At 46.1% G+C, this 15,712-nt stretch overlaps 6 protein-coding genes across 6 annotated transcripts; 2 read left to right on the top strand and 4 right to left on the bottom strand.

Moving 5' to 3' along the window:
* Nucleotides 1-300: 300 nt before the first annotated feature.
* On the bottom strand, nucleotides 301-2,828 carry F4813DRAFT_346650 (ATP-NAD kinase). Its single transcript, XM_049241871.1, has 3 exons — nucleotides 2,510-2,828; nucleotides 1,287-2,445; nucleotides 301-1,231 (listed from the first exon to the last, which is right to left on the bottom strand). Exons 1-3 carry the CDS (start codon nucleotides 2,612-2,614, stop codon nucleotides 780-782), a joined length of 1,716 nt encoding a protein of 571 aa, XP_049103139.1. The 5' UTR covers nucleotides 2,615-2,828; the 3' UTR covers nucleotides 301-779.
* Nucleotides 2,829-2,871: 43 nt separating this feature from the next.
* Nucleotides 2,872-3,551, bottom strand: F4813DRAFT_346649 (uncharacterized protein). Its single transcript, XM_049241870.1, has one exon. The coding sequence runs from the start codon at nucleotides 3,452-3,454 to the stop codon at nucleotides 2,999-3,001; it is 456 nt and encodes a 151-aa protein (XP_049103138.1). The 5' UTR covers nucleotides 3,455-3,551; the 3' UTR covers nucleotides 2,872-2,998.
* Nucleotides 2,872-5,112, bottom strand: F4813DRAFT_346647 (uncharacterized protein). The gene is made up of 9 exons (XM_049241869.1): nucleotides 4,932-5,112; nucleotides 4,611-4,873; nucleotides 4,292-4,550; nucleotides 4,096-4,227; nucleotides 3,981-4,048; nucleotides 3,884-3,922; nucleotides 3,778-3,791; nucleotides 3,529-3,721; nucleotides 2,872-3,457 (listed from the first exon to the last, which is right to left on the bottom strand). The coding sequence occupies exons 1-8, from the start codon at nucleotides 5,086-5,088 to the stop codon at nucleotides 3,616-3,618; spliced, it is 1,038 nt and encodes a 345-aa protein (XP_049103137.1). The 5' UTR covers nucleotides 5,089-5,112; the 3' UTR covers nucleotides 2,872-3,457; nucleotides 3,529-3,615.
* A 145-nt stretch (nucleotides 5,113-5,257) lies between these two features.
* F4813DRAFT_219732 (Cyanase) lies at nucleotides 5,258-6,745 on the top strand. Its single transcript, XM_049239782.1, has 5 exons — nucleotides 5,258-5,783; nucleotides 5,895-5,950; nucleotides 6,002-6,411; nucleotides 6,471-6,500; nucleotides 6,563-6,745. Exons 2-5 carry the CDS (start codon nucleotides 5,918-5,920, stop codon nucleotides 6,582-6,584), a joined length of 495 nt encoding a protein of 164 aa, XP_049103136.1. The 5' UTR covers nucleotides 5,258-5,783; nucleotides 5,895-5,917; the 3' UTR covers nucleotides 6,585-6,745.
* Nucleotides 6,661-8,111, bottom strand: F4813DRAFT_219719 (uncharacterized protein). The gene has a single exon (XM_049239781.1). The coding sequence runs from the start codon at nucleotides 7,941-7,943 to the stop codon at nucleotides 6,906-6,908; it is 1,038 nt and encodes a 345-aa protein (XP_049103135.1). The 5' UTR covers nucleotides 7,944-8,111; the 3' UTR covers nucleotides 6,661-6,905.
* Nucleotides 8,112-8,797: 686 nt separating this feature from the next.
* Nucleotides 8,798-15,269, top strand: F4813DRAFT_219709 (uncharacterized protein). Its single transcript, XM_049239780.1, has 7 exons — nucleotides 8,798-9,146; nucleotides 9,210-9,429; nucleotides 9,493-11,653; nucleotides 11,720-11,905; nucleotides 12,054-12,154; nucleotides 12,205-12,962; nucleotides 13,024-15,269. The coding sequence occupies exons 1-7, from the start codon at nucleotides 9,013-9,015 to the stop codon at nucleotides 15,023-15,025; spliced, it is 5,562 nt and encodes a 1,853-aa protein (XP_049103134.1). The 5' UTR covers nucleotides 8,798-9,012; the 3' UTR covers nucleotides 15,026-15,269.
* Nucleotides 15,270-15,712: the final 443 nt, after the last annotated feature.

The raw sequence follows: 15,712 nt of genomic DNA, 5'->3' as shown, positions 1-15,712 counted from the left end.
TCGTTTTTGATACCATATATGGGAGTCTAGGGGCTGGGGGTTACGCTTGGGATGATTCATCATATATGTGCGGCATAATTTCTTATTTGGCTATGGCTATGGTGATCTCTCTATTACAGGAGAGATTGATTCGGCCTATAAAATATATATTACTCGGTAGTATAGAAAATTCAAAACGACCGGCCTGTTTACTTGACAGGCCGAGACCGGAAGAGAAAGACTTTTCAATAAGCGTGCAGGCTTTCTAAGAACAAGGTGTTGGTCAATGCTGTGGGTTCACGTCAAAACACCCAGTCGAACCCATGGAAGAGCAGGCGTTTCAACGCGCTGAAAGCTGCAACAGAGCCAAGATGTGATAAGAGGTTGCCAAGAGCCTCATCAGTAGTTCCATTACTGCGCCGCAACAAATAGCAATTGCCGGGCTCCACATCAAATAATACACTACCCAGGTATTTACACATCTCGAGTTTCCAGCAAGCACCGAGGGGGAGTGGACTCCTCAAACATTCCTATTTACTTCACATAACCTCTACTGTAACAGACCACCAACAAATCGACATCATGAATGCCTTATTAGAATCGTCAACGTAGCTTACCTAGGTACCTCATGCCGACACCACAGCCGACTTGAAACCCGATATTTCGCACAACTAGATGCCCCTTTATGACCCCCAGCTCCAGATACTAGGTTAGACCAGTCTAGAACTTCTTAAAGACCCGCTATTCCATTCTAAGCATATGTATGTACACTCTGAACTCCAAGCCAACCTCTACCCCATCTAATTATTCCACCGTCCATATCCCTCATTTTTCTGTTTTTGCCTCGTGTTCCAGCCGAGCTTCGCGCTGATACTCTTGACCCAATCCTCACTTCTTCGTCCTTGAGGCTGGACGCTGGCGAACGGGAACCGGCTGGCGCTAATAGTCACGTAGTCGCCGGGGAAGAGCTCGACGCGTTCGCGACCATCGAAGCTAGCCCAGCTGTTGGTGCGCGCGTCGTACGGCACTCCGATGCGCAGCACGATCGTATCTGGCAAGATGATAGGCCGGAACGATAGCGTGTGCGCACATATCGAAGTTACGAGCATTACCGGGTTTTCTGGATGGCAGAGTGAACCGCCTGCTGCGAGATTGTAGGCTGTTGAGCCCGTAGGTGTTGAAACGCATATTCCGTCTGCGAGCACAGATGTGAAGTGCTCGTCATCCCCGAAGATTTCGGTATTGGACATTGCTACCGATGATTAGCTTGGGCCGGTTCGGTTGATTAAGTTGCACGTCAGACTTACTTGGATTTGGTCCTCTATCCACCACGATCTCATTGAGAATCTCATAAGTGCCATCTGGTCTGTGAGTATGTTCATCGTCCCGCTCCTTACCGATAAGTTCCTCTATAAGATCTCGCTTGTGGTGAACCCCTTTCTCGTCTACATAGTTAATCTGATCCAGCTGATTCGTCTTCTTTTGACTTCTCATTACTGTTCCCTCAAATCGCAGACGCAAGCTTACTGTCATGCCGTCTCTAAAGGCTGTAGAGAGTATATCCTGGTACTCATTGAAATCAAATTTGGTAAGGAATCCGAGACTCCCCAGCGAGAAACTCAGTACCGGTGGCACTATTCGTTGAAATAGCCAGCTAGCATACAGCACTGTTCCATCGCCTCCAAGGGTAATGATGAAGTCAAACGTATGTGGTCGCACGTGGCACATCTTCTCATTCCAGTAACGCAAGCGACCGTCCAATGTGCCGTTTGGAGTATTTCTATCCATTTGACCGGCGTCTATATACTCTTGGTGAAGTTCCTGTAACAATCCAGGCGCATCGAATCCTTCATTGCTTTGCAAGCTTTCTTCCACGTAGACAGTATAACGAACGTCCCTATCTTTGCTAAGGAGCCATTTCGCAACCTCTCTCGTCTTCGGTATTAATTCATGGTCATACGCTTTTGTTAAGAGGAAGATCTTCCTAGCCTTAAACTTAAGCCTTATATTTCCCAATCTTCTGCTAAGCTCCCGGACTCCCCAAGCCATATCGGTCAGCTGCTTTTTTGTAAGTAGTCGACTGTTGAGGCTCTGATGGTGATCTAAGCCAGCTTTGCCTTTTTTGACGGCTTTCCTCCATGCCCTCTCATCAACTTGTCCTATATCATTGCTGACATCACTGTCTGCTTCTGTTGTAGATACAGGCTCAGGTTGGCTAGCAGTCTTCCCTTTGGGTTCGACATATTCATCCAGGTCATCCTCGCTAGTGATCTCTTCGTGTTTATGCTTATCGTGATTTCGGTGAGCGCTTTTAGGCCTGTCATACCTATGGCCCTCAAGAAACTGATGTACTAAGCACTGAGTTGCTGATGGCCTGGACCCGGATGTCGCGAACTGGGCCGTGGTCGCTTCACTATGTATTAAGGAGCTTTTCCTCCGGTAAGGATTCCCCGAATCAAAAGTAACCTTTCCAAGAAGTGGTTTAGAGCCATGTTCACGAGATTATAATTGAGACGCGAAACGAACGTACCTCAACTGCATTATTATCATCATCACTAGCGCTAGAAAACCTATCCGGATCATCATATAGGTTTTCATTCGCGCCTTGCGAGTGATCGGCACCGTCGCCTGTCATAGCTAGTGCCAAGTAAGGAAGAAAAAAAAAAAAAAAGAGAAAGCAATCAAGTAAAATATCACAAGGACAAGCCACAGCCTTAGAAATTCCCGTCCTTTTGAATTTATATAGACAAATACCTAAAACTAAGCTTTATTTGAAACGCACCAAATAAACCGCGAGAGAAAGCACCGGAAGTCATTGCGTCAGTGCTAGTCTTTAAGTTCCACTTACACTTCAGGTTAGGTTAGAAGCTTATCTGAATGGGGTCTTACTAATGCCTTGCGGGAATTCTTATCGATTAACTATCCTTTGATTAGAGATTAGATTAGATTAGATCGCTTGCAAACTATCCGTCAGAAACTCTCCGCCAAAAACTCTCCGCTATGATATACATGTTTATGATTACTGGTCCCAAAACTCGCCATATGGATCCTCTCTCGAGGGCGGGTCTCGGATATACTCCTGGAAGAACCTGCTCAGCAATGCATCATCTTCCACCTCAGGAGGTCTCGTAACATTTACGGGCAGTCTCTGCCTAGTGGGATCTGCTGCTCTTTCTGTTTGAAATACCCTTTCGGTCTCAAATGCTATCGCATCGTCCCGCGCAATACTCGTCTGGATAGTAGTAAGAAGCTCGTTTAGCGTTGGCCGGTCTTCACGATCGTCGGCCATACACCGGGCTATCAACGTGCGCAGGTCGACGCTATAGTATGTGAATTCCTCGTACACCTCATCGCCGACTAAGAACGGAGCCCATGTGTTGAGGTCTTTACTTATGCCGTCCGGCATTATTACGTGACATATTCGTGGCTGCCAGTCCTCATCGTCGGTGTGGAACAGAGTCAATGCGTTGAACATTAACTAATCCAAAGGTCAATAAATCAATATATGTATTATAAGCGTTGATCGCCCAGTCGTTTCGATATACTTACTAGACCGATACCCCATATATTAGTGTGCGGTCCAAAGGCGCCTTCTTCTAAAGGTCTTCGCCTATCCCGTTGCTCCTAAATATGTGTTTAGCGTTCACAATACCTAGGTTGATATTCACTTCTCTTAGAAATAAATATGTAACGTACTGGGGCCTGATATCCGGGTTTTCCAACATTGGCTACAGCAAACTTCCTAGAGTGAGGCGTTAGAAGTAATCCAATACGGATAGAAACAACTGGATGGCATACTCTGCATCTTGCCACTAATATACCGCAAGTTAGTAGTCATTCTCTTGGAAGATAGGCCGTCGTATAAGATAGAATTATATGTAAAGTGAATGTAATATGTACTCACTCCATTATCCCATTCTTGCATCAGCCCAAAGTCGCCTAGCTATATAAAAGTTCAGCATGAAAATGTATAGATTACTTGAGGTTTTACTAAGGCTAACCTTCCATCTTGGGGTCAGCCCATGCTCTCGCACGTCGTCACGTGTGAGAAAGAAGTCGTCCATGAATACTGGATATCGTTAATTTAGACTTTCTGAGTTATGGCTGAGATATTACCATTGAGAGGGTGTAAGTCAAAATGAATTATCAGTGCCGGATTTTCGTCGGGTCTAATAACTTCACGATATACTGCTGGGCTATTGTTGTCTAACATCGGAGGATAAGCCATTCCAATACATGCTCTCGTAACTAATACAGTGAGTAGACCTTGTTAGTAACATAGTAGGATTTCGCGCTAGATCTAGCAGCTTACGACATAGGAATAGCCTCCATAAGAACCGACTGGGTATAAACTCTAGTTTCTTTCTATGATTAGGAAGATTCCTGTTATTCGAAACCGACTCATTTACGCGGGTTAATAGTTCGTATAATTCACATCTCTCGAAATAGTCCATTATCATTAAAGCTGGTGACCCGTTGTCACCGAAGTAATCATTATAAAGACTTTCATCCATAACCCAATCTGGCAACCAAATAAGTTGGGCAAAATGTTCACAGGTCGCAAATGTTTCCTAGTAATCTTGTTAAAACTGGCTAGTTGTGTATTATGAAAGTGGTGCAGCAGTACTCACCGACATCCAATTTATTTCTTGACGGAAATATGGATCGCCTTCATCTACAGGTGCCTTAATCGCCAAATCTCGTACCCGCTGTCGATATTGATTTATTTCGGTCCATAGAGTCACAACCCCTGAGCTTCCGAATCCTAAGACCTTACGAAACTCCAAAGATCTCGTATTTCGAGAGAAAAAATGTCGCTGACGCTGATATGCATCTTTCGCAGCCTCAAACACTTCATTGAGCTCGGCTTGCCCGACTCGCACGAACGGTCGAACTAGACACATGAATGTTATTATGACACATCGTTAGGCAGATATAGTGAATTGACATACGGACTGGCGTAGCCATAGTATCCCCATCTCCGCCGTGAATTGATTCTGAAATGTTTTCATCTAATAGTAGACGTAGACCGCATAGCGAGTATTCTAAGAGCACCAAGGCATAACGTGATAATAGCAACACATGGACAGCTGTTAATACAAGCTCCATTGTCTCCTAATTGGTATTGAAACTGAAACGTTGAACAAAACTAAGAGACAACTGTTTTCGGAAGAGACAAAGATACTGCTTTACAAGTCACCTTTGAGTTAATCGGTTCAGAACCAGCGACAAAGACAATCCAAGTCAGGGGTTGACACAAAAATGGTAAATGGTAAATCTAGGGTCTGAATATTATCATTGGAAAACATCTATGTTTAACTGCATAGGTACCTGAGGCAGATAGTCGTTTCTTGTGAGGTGAACTATCCCGTGAAAAGACAGACTCACAGGGGCGATACGCCGGTGAGATAGAACGGAGGACAACAACATCAATCGATCGGTGGTCTTTTTATCTGTATAATTCTACAAAATATAATTAGGTCTAGTTACATTTCCTATAAATTTTCATTAATTACACAGCTGCACTATATTTGGTAGGCTCGAAGATCAATTCTCCTCGGACTTAGTCGGCGCCAAACCGGCTCACTCCGGGTCCCGTCCGACATAGTAATCAACTCGACGGTGTTTGAACTTCAATCGGGAACACGGGAATACCGAGTCGGCGGATTTATTATGTGCGGGATACTGCCCTGACTGAGACCCCGAAATCCCGGTTTATCCCCGTGCCGAGCCGTCGGTAGCAAGACGGCGTCTAGATCTCGAGCTAGAGCTTGCGCGGGGTTGTTTGTAAGGCAATTCATTACGTATCGGCCCTCATTTCTTGCGACTCCTCATCTTTTTATAAACAATCGATTTACCCTCGAAAACTTTATTCCAGTCAACTGGCATAGAGTTCTCATTGTCTTTTTAACAAGTATTTCAAAGACTCACTGTGAAGATGAGCGACCACCCAAGAATCAGCGTCCTTGACGTAAGTTCTCAACATCCCCTATTGATTTAGAAATATTAACTGGCTCTTAAGGAAACACTGGTTGATGGTCTACCAAGTGTTTCGAAGACGCTCTTCCAAGCCAAAGCTAGACACGGATATACGTTCGAGGAGCTTGCACAGAAACTAGGCCGCAGCGAAGTCGCGGTTGCTGCTTTATTCTACGGCCAAGCCCAGGCATCCGATGAAGATATCGAGAAGTTGACAGAAGCTCTTGACCTCCAAAAGGGGGATTTACACTCGCTGTCACTCGGGTTCCCTAATCGGGGACGTGCGGGACCAATGCCTCCCGTAGAGCCGCTCATCTACAGATTGTACGAGATTGTACAAAACTATGGGTATGCCTTTAAGGCTGTTATAAATGAGAAGTTTGGCGACGGTATCATGAGCGCTATTGCGTTCTCTTCTAAGGTTGAGAAGGAGGTAGACAGTGATGGAGTCGCGTGAGTTGCCCCGTGTACTAATGAAGGCGATTCATGTCGAAAACTAACTTGAGATACAGCTGGGTCAACATTACGCTCCGAGGAAAATGGTAAGTGAACTTGGATTTAGTACCATAATTGTCGTCACGAGGATGTCACTTACATTGTATAGGCTGCCATTTACTCGATTCTGATTTGATGGTGCATGTGGTGGCGGTTTACTTTTGCCATACATTCAACCCCTATTTGGAGTACAGTCGCATCATATATGTAATTGATTACTTATATTAAGACTACATATGTCTTTATCTCCATGCCCTTAATGAACGCTCTTGGGATAATTGAATAGGGGCTTTGGGTTTTGGTCCTTGAAAGAAACTGTGATGGCGGGGTTAAGCCGGAAATAGACATTGTCGATGTTCTCGATATCCAAATAAGGGGTATATTGAAAACAATCTCGTGAACTAGTAAAGATACTTCTCGCTGAATACATCATTCATATCTGGGAACCAACATTAGACCTCCCGCTCATTAGAGATGGTTGGGTTCTCGTTCGTGGATGACGATGTCTTCTCTTTCTCATATCCTTCTCTCCAGAACGGTTCTACTCCCATCTCCTGGAACCTCTTCACTTCGTAGTCCTTCGTGACAACCCAATTGCTAATAAAAATAACTAGAACTAATAAAAAGATGCCCATGCCTGCTGCCAACGGTGCGATGATCGAAAACACTGTAAATCCGTAGCTGGCGTTCTGGAACGTCTCGTCTTCCTGTAGCCTTTCTACTCCCAGGCCGACTTGCATCGCCGTTAGCACAATGACGACGTACCCGAGAATGGTTGCCAGGGCGGCGAAGTTATCGCGAATCAAATCGCCATAAACGGTATGGGCTGTGATCTTGGAGTAGCCGCGTAAGATGAAACCTTTCCGTATTCGGTAGATCTTGTTCAGCCGGCTTAACCGGAGCTCGCCGTACCAGTACCGCGGGTTGACAGATCCATAGTCGTGGCCTTGTAGGATTTCTTTAGCGAAATCCTTCCATGTTTCCCATTTGATATAATCGGGTAGTAGTCCTTTCTCTTTCGCGATGCGGAAGTCGCTCTGGTACGCGATGAGAGCGGTGTAAGTGAAAAGGTAGCCCCGAGCGCATTTGGTTAGTTCGTCGTCTTGGATAATGTGAGCGGCCCAGAAATCAGGCTCAAAAAGGTATGGAGGAATAGGTTTCAAGAATATGCGATTCTTGGACCATACGAGATGGAGTTCTGGATTTTCGCTGATGGCGATGTCTCTTGAGAGGAGGATTTGGTAGTGTAATGGCCGAGGAGGCATTGGGCGACCACACATCCAAAGCCAATCTTGTACATCATTCAACCTTCTGACAAGGAGTTCCCGCTTGAGGAAGTCCGACTCCAGATCGGGGACAGCTATATGGTCACGTTCTGTACGATGCGAAGCCGGAAGGAGAGCATTGAAGTCTGATGCCTGTTGCGACGCGCTAGAATCCTCTCGTGACTTGAGCATTTGAGTTGTGAAGGGGATAGGCCATGTACCCATCGTTAACGATTATTACTTAGCAGCCAAGCCAGCCTTGAGGATGTCGGTATACACTTGAAATTGAAAAATATTTCTGTTTACTGTAGGATGACTTACGAGGGGCTATAGCACGCTAATATGACAATCGTCCATTCACATACTTATAGAATATACATAACTAACTATAGGGTAATCAAACTATTTTATGTGGCATACGCGCTCTGGCTCTAGTCAGGTGTCTATTTTAAAAGAAGTAAGCAGGGATTAAAATGATCAGCATTCAGCCCATCGCGGGTCGACATGGGTAAAAATCTAACATTGGCTGCGTCCCGCCCCCTTCCCCAGTATCTGGATTTTAGGGTCGGGGATCGCACCGAATTTGAAATTAACCCTTCTTCTCTCTTCTGCCTTATGCGAGTACCATTACGCAGGTACACTGGCACTGAGACAGACACACTATGAGCCTCGTCTATATTTTACCTTAATCAGCACAAGGAGATATGTAATATGTAATATATAATATGTAATATGTAATATGTGTAGCAAAAGCGCGCCACTGGGCATCCCATTTATCAGCATCCAGAAATAATATTAGTCAAGAAAAGTTCACCTTACATACATAGGTTAGGTACCTAGACATCCGAGTCTTTCATAACCCATCCAAGAAGTGATTAGTTAGTTTTGAAGGTGACATCGTGTGCCTAATGGGAGATGGAAAGCGACCAGATTATTTCAGCCTAAGGCAAAGCTAGACTGGCCCTGACAGGGCTTAGACGATTTCTGTAGCAATTTTAGTGCTGACGGACTAGCCCATGAAGCACAATTTGAGACGGAATCTATTATCAGCCGCACAGAATAGACCATGCTCACGTCATCCTATAATCAGCTAGACATGTACTTTCTCATGCTACCAGGCCCGAAAGGACTTTGGGACCATGGATCGTCCCGTCATCCTTTAGTTCTTAATTCTCTAGAGATTGGGGTCACCTGTTGTTTGGCTTGGCCTATAACTCCCGTCGCCCCATCCCATCCGTGAGAGGCCCCGACTTGAATCTCGTTGAAGAATTTCGGGATCTATAGTCGTGTCGTCATGTCTCTGCAACGCTCCGCGACGCGGAAGGCCGCCGCAGGGCCGGCCAGACGAAAGAAGGACTACGAGATCGTACAGCAGGGCGTCAAGGAGCTTTACCCGCTTGATAAATCTGATGTCGAACCGGAAATTGAGTAAGTTGGAGAAAACATGTACCAAATTTCGCTTTCTTGTTCTAATTCTTTTTTTTTTTTTAGCATCGTCTTCGTGCCCGGCCTCGGCGCACATCCAGGAGACAGCTGGAAATCAGAGAGCACCGGCTTTAACTGGACTACCGATGGACTAGTCAGAGATTTCCCGCGGGCTCGTATCCTGCTATACATGTACGAGTCAGCATGGACTGGTTCCCTAAAGGTGAAGCAGTTCATGAGCAATATTGCCATGACCTTGCTTAATGGGTTGAGGAGTAAGAGAGAGGTAGGCTAATCCCCGTATATCTTTCCTGTGCAGTAGCTTACATGACCATCTTGTGGTTGGCAGGGCGCTGTACAACGACGTCCAATCGTATTTATTGGTCATAGCATGGGAGGCCTGGTAATTGCGAAAGCGATAACAATCGCAGACTCTCGAAGGGATAAATTTCCTGTCATGTTTGAGGCTATCGCAGCGGCCATCTTCTTCGGTACACCCTTCAATGGAGCGCCAGTTGCTTCTGTCGCCGCCATGTATGCATACCTCGCCGAGAAGGCCGGTACAGCGTCTACTTCTAAGCTTCTAGACCTAATGAAGCCTGGCGATGAGGGTCTCCGTGAGCTAAAGCACGAATTTATGCGCCTTGTGGGAAAGTTAAGCCCGAAGATCGAACTATTATGCTTCTATGAGGAGCAACCGACCGATTTTGGTAAGATGGCTGGCCTGCCCGACCTTTTTGGCATGAGCAAGCTTGTCATTCCGAAATCATATGCCGATTTTGTGAGTCGCGACTCTGCGACCCTTCCAGGTGTCGAAGAACAAGGCCTGGCACGCAACCACCGAGATCTTGTCAAGTTCGACGGCCCAAAAGATGATCAATGGAACCAATTTGTGAAAGATCCCTTGAAGAGGATAATCCATGGTGCTCAATTAGCAGTCAAGAATCGTCTAAGTTCTGTTCGCGATATCGACCGGAAAATGATCAACAACATCATGGAAGCGTTAGATGGCGCACAGGTATCCAAGAAACGTAGGGCCCTAGCGCAAACATTTGCGTCATCCTCCTGGATCACGAAGGAAGAAGAGTATAAACAGTGGCTATCCGATGGGATTAAGACGGGTGACGAGGCTAATACAGCTCGTGCTGCTGATTGCCTATGGATCCGAGGACCAGAAGGTCGAGGGAAAACCAGTGCATCTTTAGCAACCGTTGACGAGATTGACAGGATCAAAGACACGGATTCAAACCAGGGGCCGGTCTTGCTTGCCTACTTTTTTTGCGAGTCGACCACAGATTATTGCACTGCCGAGGATGTTCTCAAGAGCATCGTGACTCAGTTAATCGACCAACAGGAGATGCTCGCTTCTTATGCCAAGTTATTTGCTAAGAAGCGAGGCGAAGGAAGCAAAGCGCAGGTAACTGTAGAGAACTTATGGCAGACTATTCAGGATATGCTCATAGATGAATTCATCGGCAGTAAGGTTATATTCGTCCTCAATAACCTGCACGTGCTTCCCGAAGATTCAGATTCTACTATTAAGTTGATGAGGTACTTGAACGCCGAGCTCCAAGGTATTAGCCATGCGGATACGAAACGGGTCCCGACAAGATGGATGATCACGAGCAGAGAAGCCCACAACATCGAGGAAGCACTCAAAATTGAGGGTGTCCGTCTTGTTGACCTTGAAGATGAGAAGTATGGGAACCAGGTTCAGATGGCATTGCGAAAGCGGGCCAAAGAGCGAGTCACCACGCTCGAGAAGGAGAAAAATTATAATAAGGCGCTTGCGTATTTTGCAAGCAGTCTCATCGGGAAACGTGCGCAAAATACCCAGTGGATTGATATCACATGCGTTCAACTTCAAGAGCTTCCAGAAGCCGAGAGCGATCTCAAAGTGCGCCGAATACTTGAAAGGATGCCTCAGGATCTAACGACGCTTCTGAACAATTCATGGCTTCAGATATTCAGAACTAATGAAGCTGAGGTTGAAAAGATTAAGGAGATGTTACGTGCTCTTGTCCTCACCTACGAAGACCCTACAGAGGAAGAGCTTCGTGTGCTTGCTGGGTTTTCCTCAAGCGAAGAGGAGAAAGCTGAACTCCGTAAGTTCGTGGAGATGTGTAAGCCACTTCTAGCCATTAAGCGAGCAAATAGTACGATCTCCTTCATGAACGTCGTGGTTAAAACACATCTCCTAGAGAATTCCAAGCAACTTCTCGGCATGTCAGGCGAGGAGAAGAAATGGCAACATGGTGTTCTTGCACTCAGGTCGTTCTTGCATGTAAACGAGAGCTTCAATTTTCCTAGCCATGAGCAAAATTCTGAAAGCGGCGAAGATGGTGCTTCGGCTGAGAAGGATCAAGACGAAGATGAAAGTGAGGAGGAAGAAGAAGACGACGATGATGACGATGACGATGACGATGACGATGATGAGTATGATATCGAGAGTGAACCAGATAGCTCGGAAGACACGGATCCCGAGGCCGATATTCTTCACGATCTAGCCCGTAAGTCTAAATCCCCAGCCCTGCACCATTGCCCACTCGAATAACTACTAACCTTTACCACTACAGTGCCATACACAGTTAAGTACTGGCTACGCCATGCTAGTAAAGCTACGCGTGAAATTGCCGAGGACTTGAGTTTAGAAGAAGAGTTCTGGAAGTCCGATTCAAAGATACGACATCGCTGGCTTGTAGAATACTGGCGTATGACTAGCACTTTTGACGGGTTTGACTATAAGACGTTGACAGGGTTACGTATGTACTCCCCTAGCCTCCCCTAGCCTCCCCCTTTTCTCTCATCAGGCATGGTGTTTGCTTATGTGCGTGCGGATCTATATCAGCAGGCTCTCATAACTCACATCTATTCGCTATCGGTAACGATTGCTAACTTCAGAGGCTACAGATATTGCTGCTTCCGTCGGATTTAGAGAACTTGTTGCAGCTTTAATCCGAAATGGCTACGAAGATCAGATTAAGATCCGCGATTCATTGTTTAACACTCCGGTTAGTATGGCCTAGGTCCTTAGCCTAATGTTTGCTAATATCGTGTTGAGTTGCACTTTGCGGCTTACTTCGGACGCCCTAAAATCGTCGAGGAGCTCCTAAACAGAGGTGCCGCGATTGACGATGCAGAGGAGATCCAAGAACAGACACCTTTGCATATGGCTGCTTTTGGAGGCCACGTCGAAGTTATGAAGAAATTACTCTTAAGAGGCGCGAATGCTAATGCAATGGCTAACGATATTGGCCCGGTAGTAAATGCGGCAATATGCTCAGGCAATCGAGCATGTGTTGAACTCCTTATCGAACGCAATGTCTCGTTAACGGTCGACCGCGCCGACATTGACGCGCCTCTTGCACTGGCTGCGTTATTATCCGACTTCTCCATGTTCGAGTATCTGATTGAAAAATATGCGGATAAGTTGCCACACGAAGAGTACAGCAAGGCATTTGTCAAGGCCGCGGAGGCAGGTCGGCTTGAGGTTTTTAATAGGATGCTTGAGTACGAGCATACCCAAGAATACTTCCAGCTTGCTCTCGGTTCGGCCGTTGGTGAGGCGAATTGGGATATTGTTGCCATCATTCTAGAAAAGTGTGAAGGACTTAACGTTGACGAGGCCTTTTATGAAGCGGCCACGGGCACTGAGCAGCAAGATAAACTCCTTGACGTATTCTGGAACTATTCTGACGGTACAATTGACCCGGATACACTCGACAATTCTCTCTACGACGCTGCCGATAGAGAAAAGGAGTCGACCGTGAAGCTACTTCTCGAGAAGTTTAAAGCAGACCCCAATGCTACCGGTACCGAGTAAGTCATCATTTATAATCGGTATGAAGTCTAAGTTGCTGATATATATACCTATATAAAGATATGGCAATGCCCTAACCGCTGCCGCTTACGATGGCACGATGGAGATTATCAAAATGCTTCTTGATGCCGGTGCCAATGTCAATGCGCCAGAGGGGTGGGCCCTTCAAACAGCCGCTACAGAGGGCCATTACGATGTCGTCGTAGAGCTTCTAAAGCGCGGCGCCGACGTGAACGCCTTCACTAACAGCGCATATTTCGAATCGGGTACTGCCATTCAAGGGGCGTGTGAAGCAGGCAAAACGGATATTGTCTCCCTACTTCTTGAACACAATGCCGATCCCAACCTTGGGGGAGGTCGTGATGCACCGCCAATCATCGCAGCCGCCATCCGCGCCGAGGAGGATATTCTTGAGCGTTTGGTCAAAGCGAAAGCTCATTTAGATGTGCATGGTAGCGGAGGTTGCCCGTCAACACCGCTTAGCTTGGCTGCCGCCTACATGCCTCTATCGTCGCTTCAGCTGTTACTTGACGCAGGCGCTGACATCAATCTCCCGGATGAAGATGGGGATACCGCTCTTATTGCAGCCGCATCTAGAGGCGATCAAGAGGCTGTTTCATTCTTGTTAAACAACGGCGCTGACATTATGCACTCAAATGAAGATGGTGAGAATGCCCTACAGATGGCGTTGGCCAATGATAATGAGGAATGCTTGAAAGTTCTTGTCGATCGTGTTTCGGTGTTGTTAGGCGCTCTCAAAAATGCTATGGACTCTGGTAACAACGCAGTCACCAGCGTTGTACGAAGTGCGTTTAACAAGGAGCAAGAACTCAGCTATGATGACGAACCTCAAGTAGCTCCAAAGAATATTGAGTCGCCTAAAACGTCGGTCAATGATGTCTCAGATAGGGAACACGACGAGAAGGTCGAAGAAGTCCCCGTTATTTCAGAAGAAGATGATGTCAGAAGTTCCGTTTATTCGAACGCAGCGCCATCGTCCGACGACACTCATGCAGCCGAAAGTGATACCCAAGACGCAGAAACTTCTGACGAACAGTCTTCTCTTGACCAGATCTCTGAACGGCTTAAATCTGCTATAGCCAATCAGGCAGCGTTATGGAACGAATTCACGACCACCCGATCCACAACACCTACAGATGCTAGGCAGCCCATCTATCAGCCTAGTGGGCAAGAGGATGTAGAAGCTTACCAGCCTAACGTCCAAGCTGAGGATAATATTTCTCATCGCATAGAAGTCGAGCATGAGCCCCAACAGACGACCTCAGATCCGATTATGCCAGACACATTGCCGATCGAACTGCCCGCTCAGGAGTACATCAAGAGGAAGCCAGCACCGGCTGTCCCCTACGATGGTAAAGCTATATATAGCCAATCACACTCCTCAGGGCAGTCTCAGTCATCAGCTAGTCAAGTCCAGACATCCATAGAGACTAGAACGTACGACCAAAGCATCACCGCGTACCGGCCTGATCCAGCCGCCGCCTATCAGCAGCCCAATGAAATTCCTCCGTATCAGAACCCACAGAGTCAGACCATACAACCAGAATCGTCTGTATCTTATCAACATACTCACGCATACACGCAAAGCCAATCTGCTCAAATAGCAGCACAATATCAGAATTCGGCCCCTTATCAGCCCAACAATTCTCCATATAATAGCACAAATCAAATTGATGCAACTCAATCCCAACCACCAGCAACCCAGTATCCTGCCCAGAAATCTACCTACGCTGCGTATAATCCAGGCATTCATAGCCAGCCACAGCAGGGGTCAGCGCCACAACAGTCTTACAACCCAAGCAACCCGATCCAGGCATATCAAGGACAGGCTTACCAGCCACAAGACTGGCAACAACAGTATCAGGGGTACTACGGGAATGGTCAAAAGCAGCAGTACACCGGTAGCGCTTACGACGGTTCTGATTGGGAACAAAGTCGCCCTCAGCTTAAGCCGCAGCGGTCATCTTTCTTCGCGAACGGGATGAAGAACACCCTCAACAAGACGAAGATCATGGGAAACGGTATATTTAACAGGAAGTAAATGATGGGTATAATAATGTCTAGGGTTTTTATAATAGGTTAGCATATACGACTGGGAGTTCCGTGACGGAAAATGAGTGTACCGTTAGCTTTGGTGTTAGGAGGAACCCCTTATGTATGTTGGTCATCTATAGAAATATCTGAAGGGCTACAAATATTAGCAAATTTTCAACTCAGTACATTATTTACTGCTGATATGGACCTTGTATGATGATTTGTCTATTTGATGCTAATTGTGTTTTGGGGATTCCTCGTGACATAGTTGAGCATTTATTTGAGGAAACAGGTTAATGAGAACCAGCCGCAGCTCCTAGACAATGAGTAAACCAAATCAAGATTCTCCATAATTCAATTACTTACATATTTCGAAAGGTCATTGAGTCTGGAACAAGGAATCCGATATATATTGTCGATAATTTCCGGTACTAACATGCATTAGGTACGTGTCTCTTAGTAATTTCATTGCTAGTGCACTTCGTAGATATAAGATGATATCTATTGAGTTAAGCAACGCCTATCAACAATAGAGTTTTTACGTACCCAGGTAGATTTAGCAAACATGATGATGTCGTCGTCGCCGATGAATGTGTAGTAACCCTAATCAACCCGTATGACCTAAGTCGTCATGCTAAAATTATTTCAAAATATGCACAGAGGAAATTCTTGCACTGACCTTTGAGTCAGCAAA

Source organism: Daldinia decipiens, assembly GCF_022478715.1.
Source record: "Daldinia decipiens strain CBS 113046 unplaced genomic scaffold F4813scaffold_4, whole genome shotgun sequence".
Lineage (NCBI taxonomy): Eukaryota > Fungi > Ascomycota > Sordariomycetes > Xylariales > Hypoxylaceae > Daldinia > Daldinia decipiens.
This window is presented reverse-complemented; position numbering and strand designations above follow the sequence as displayed.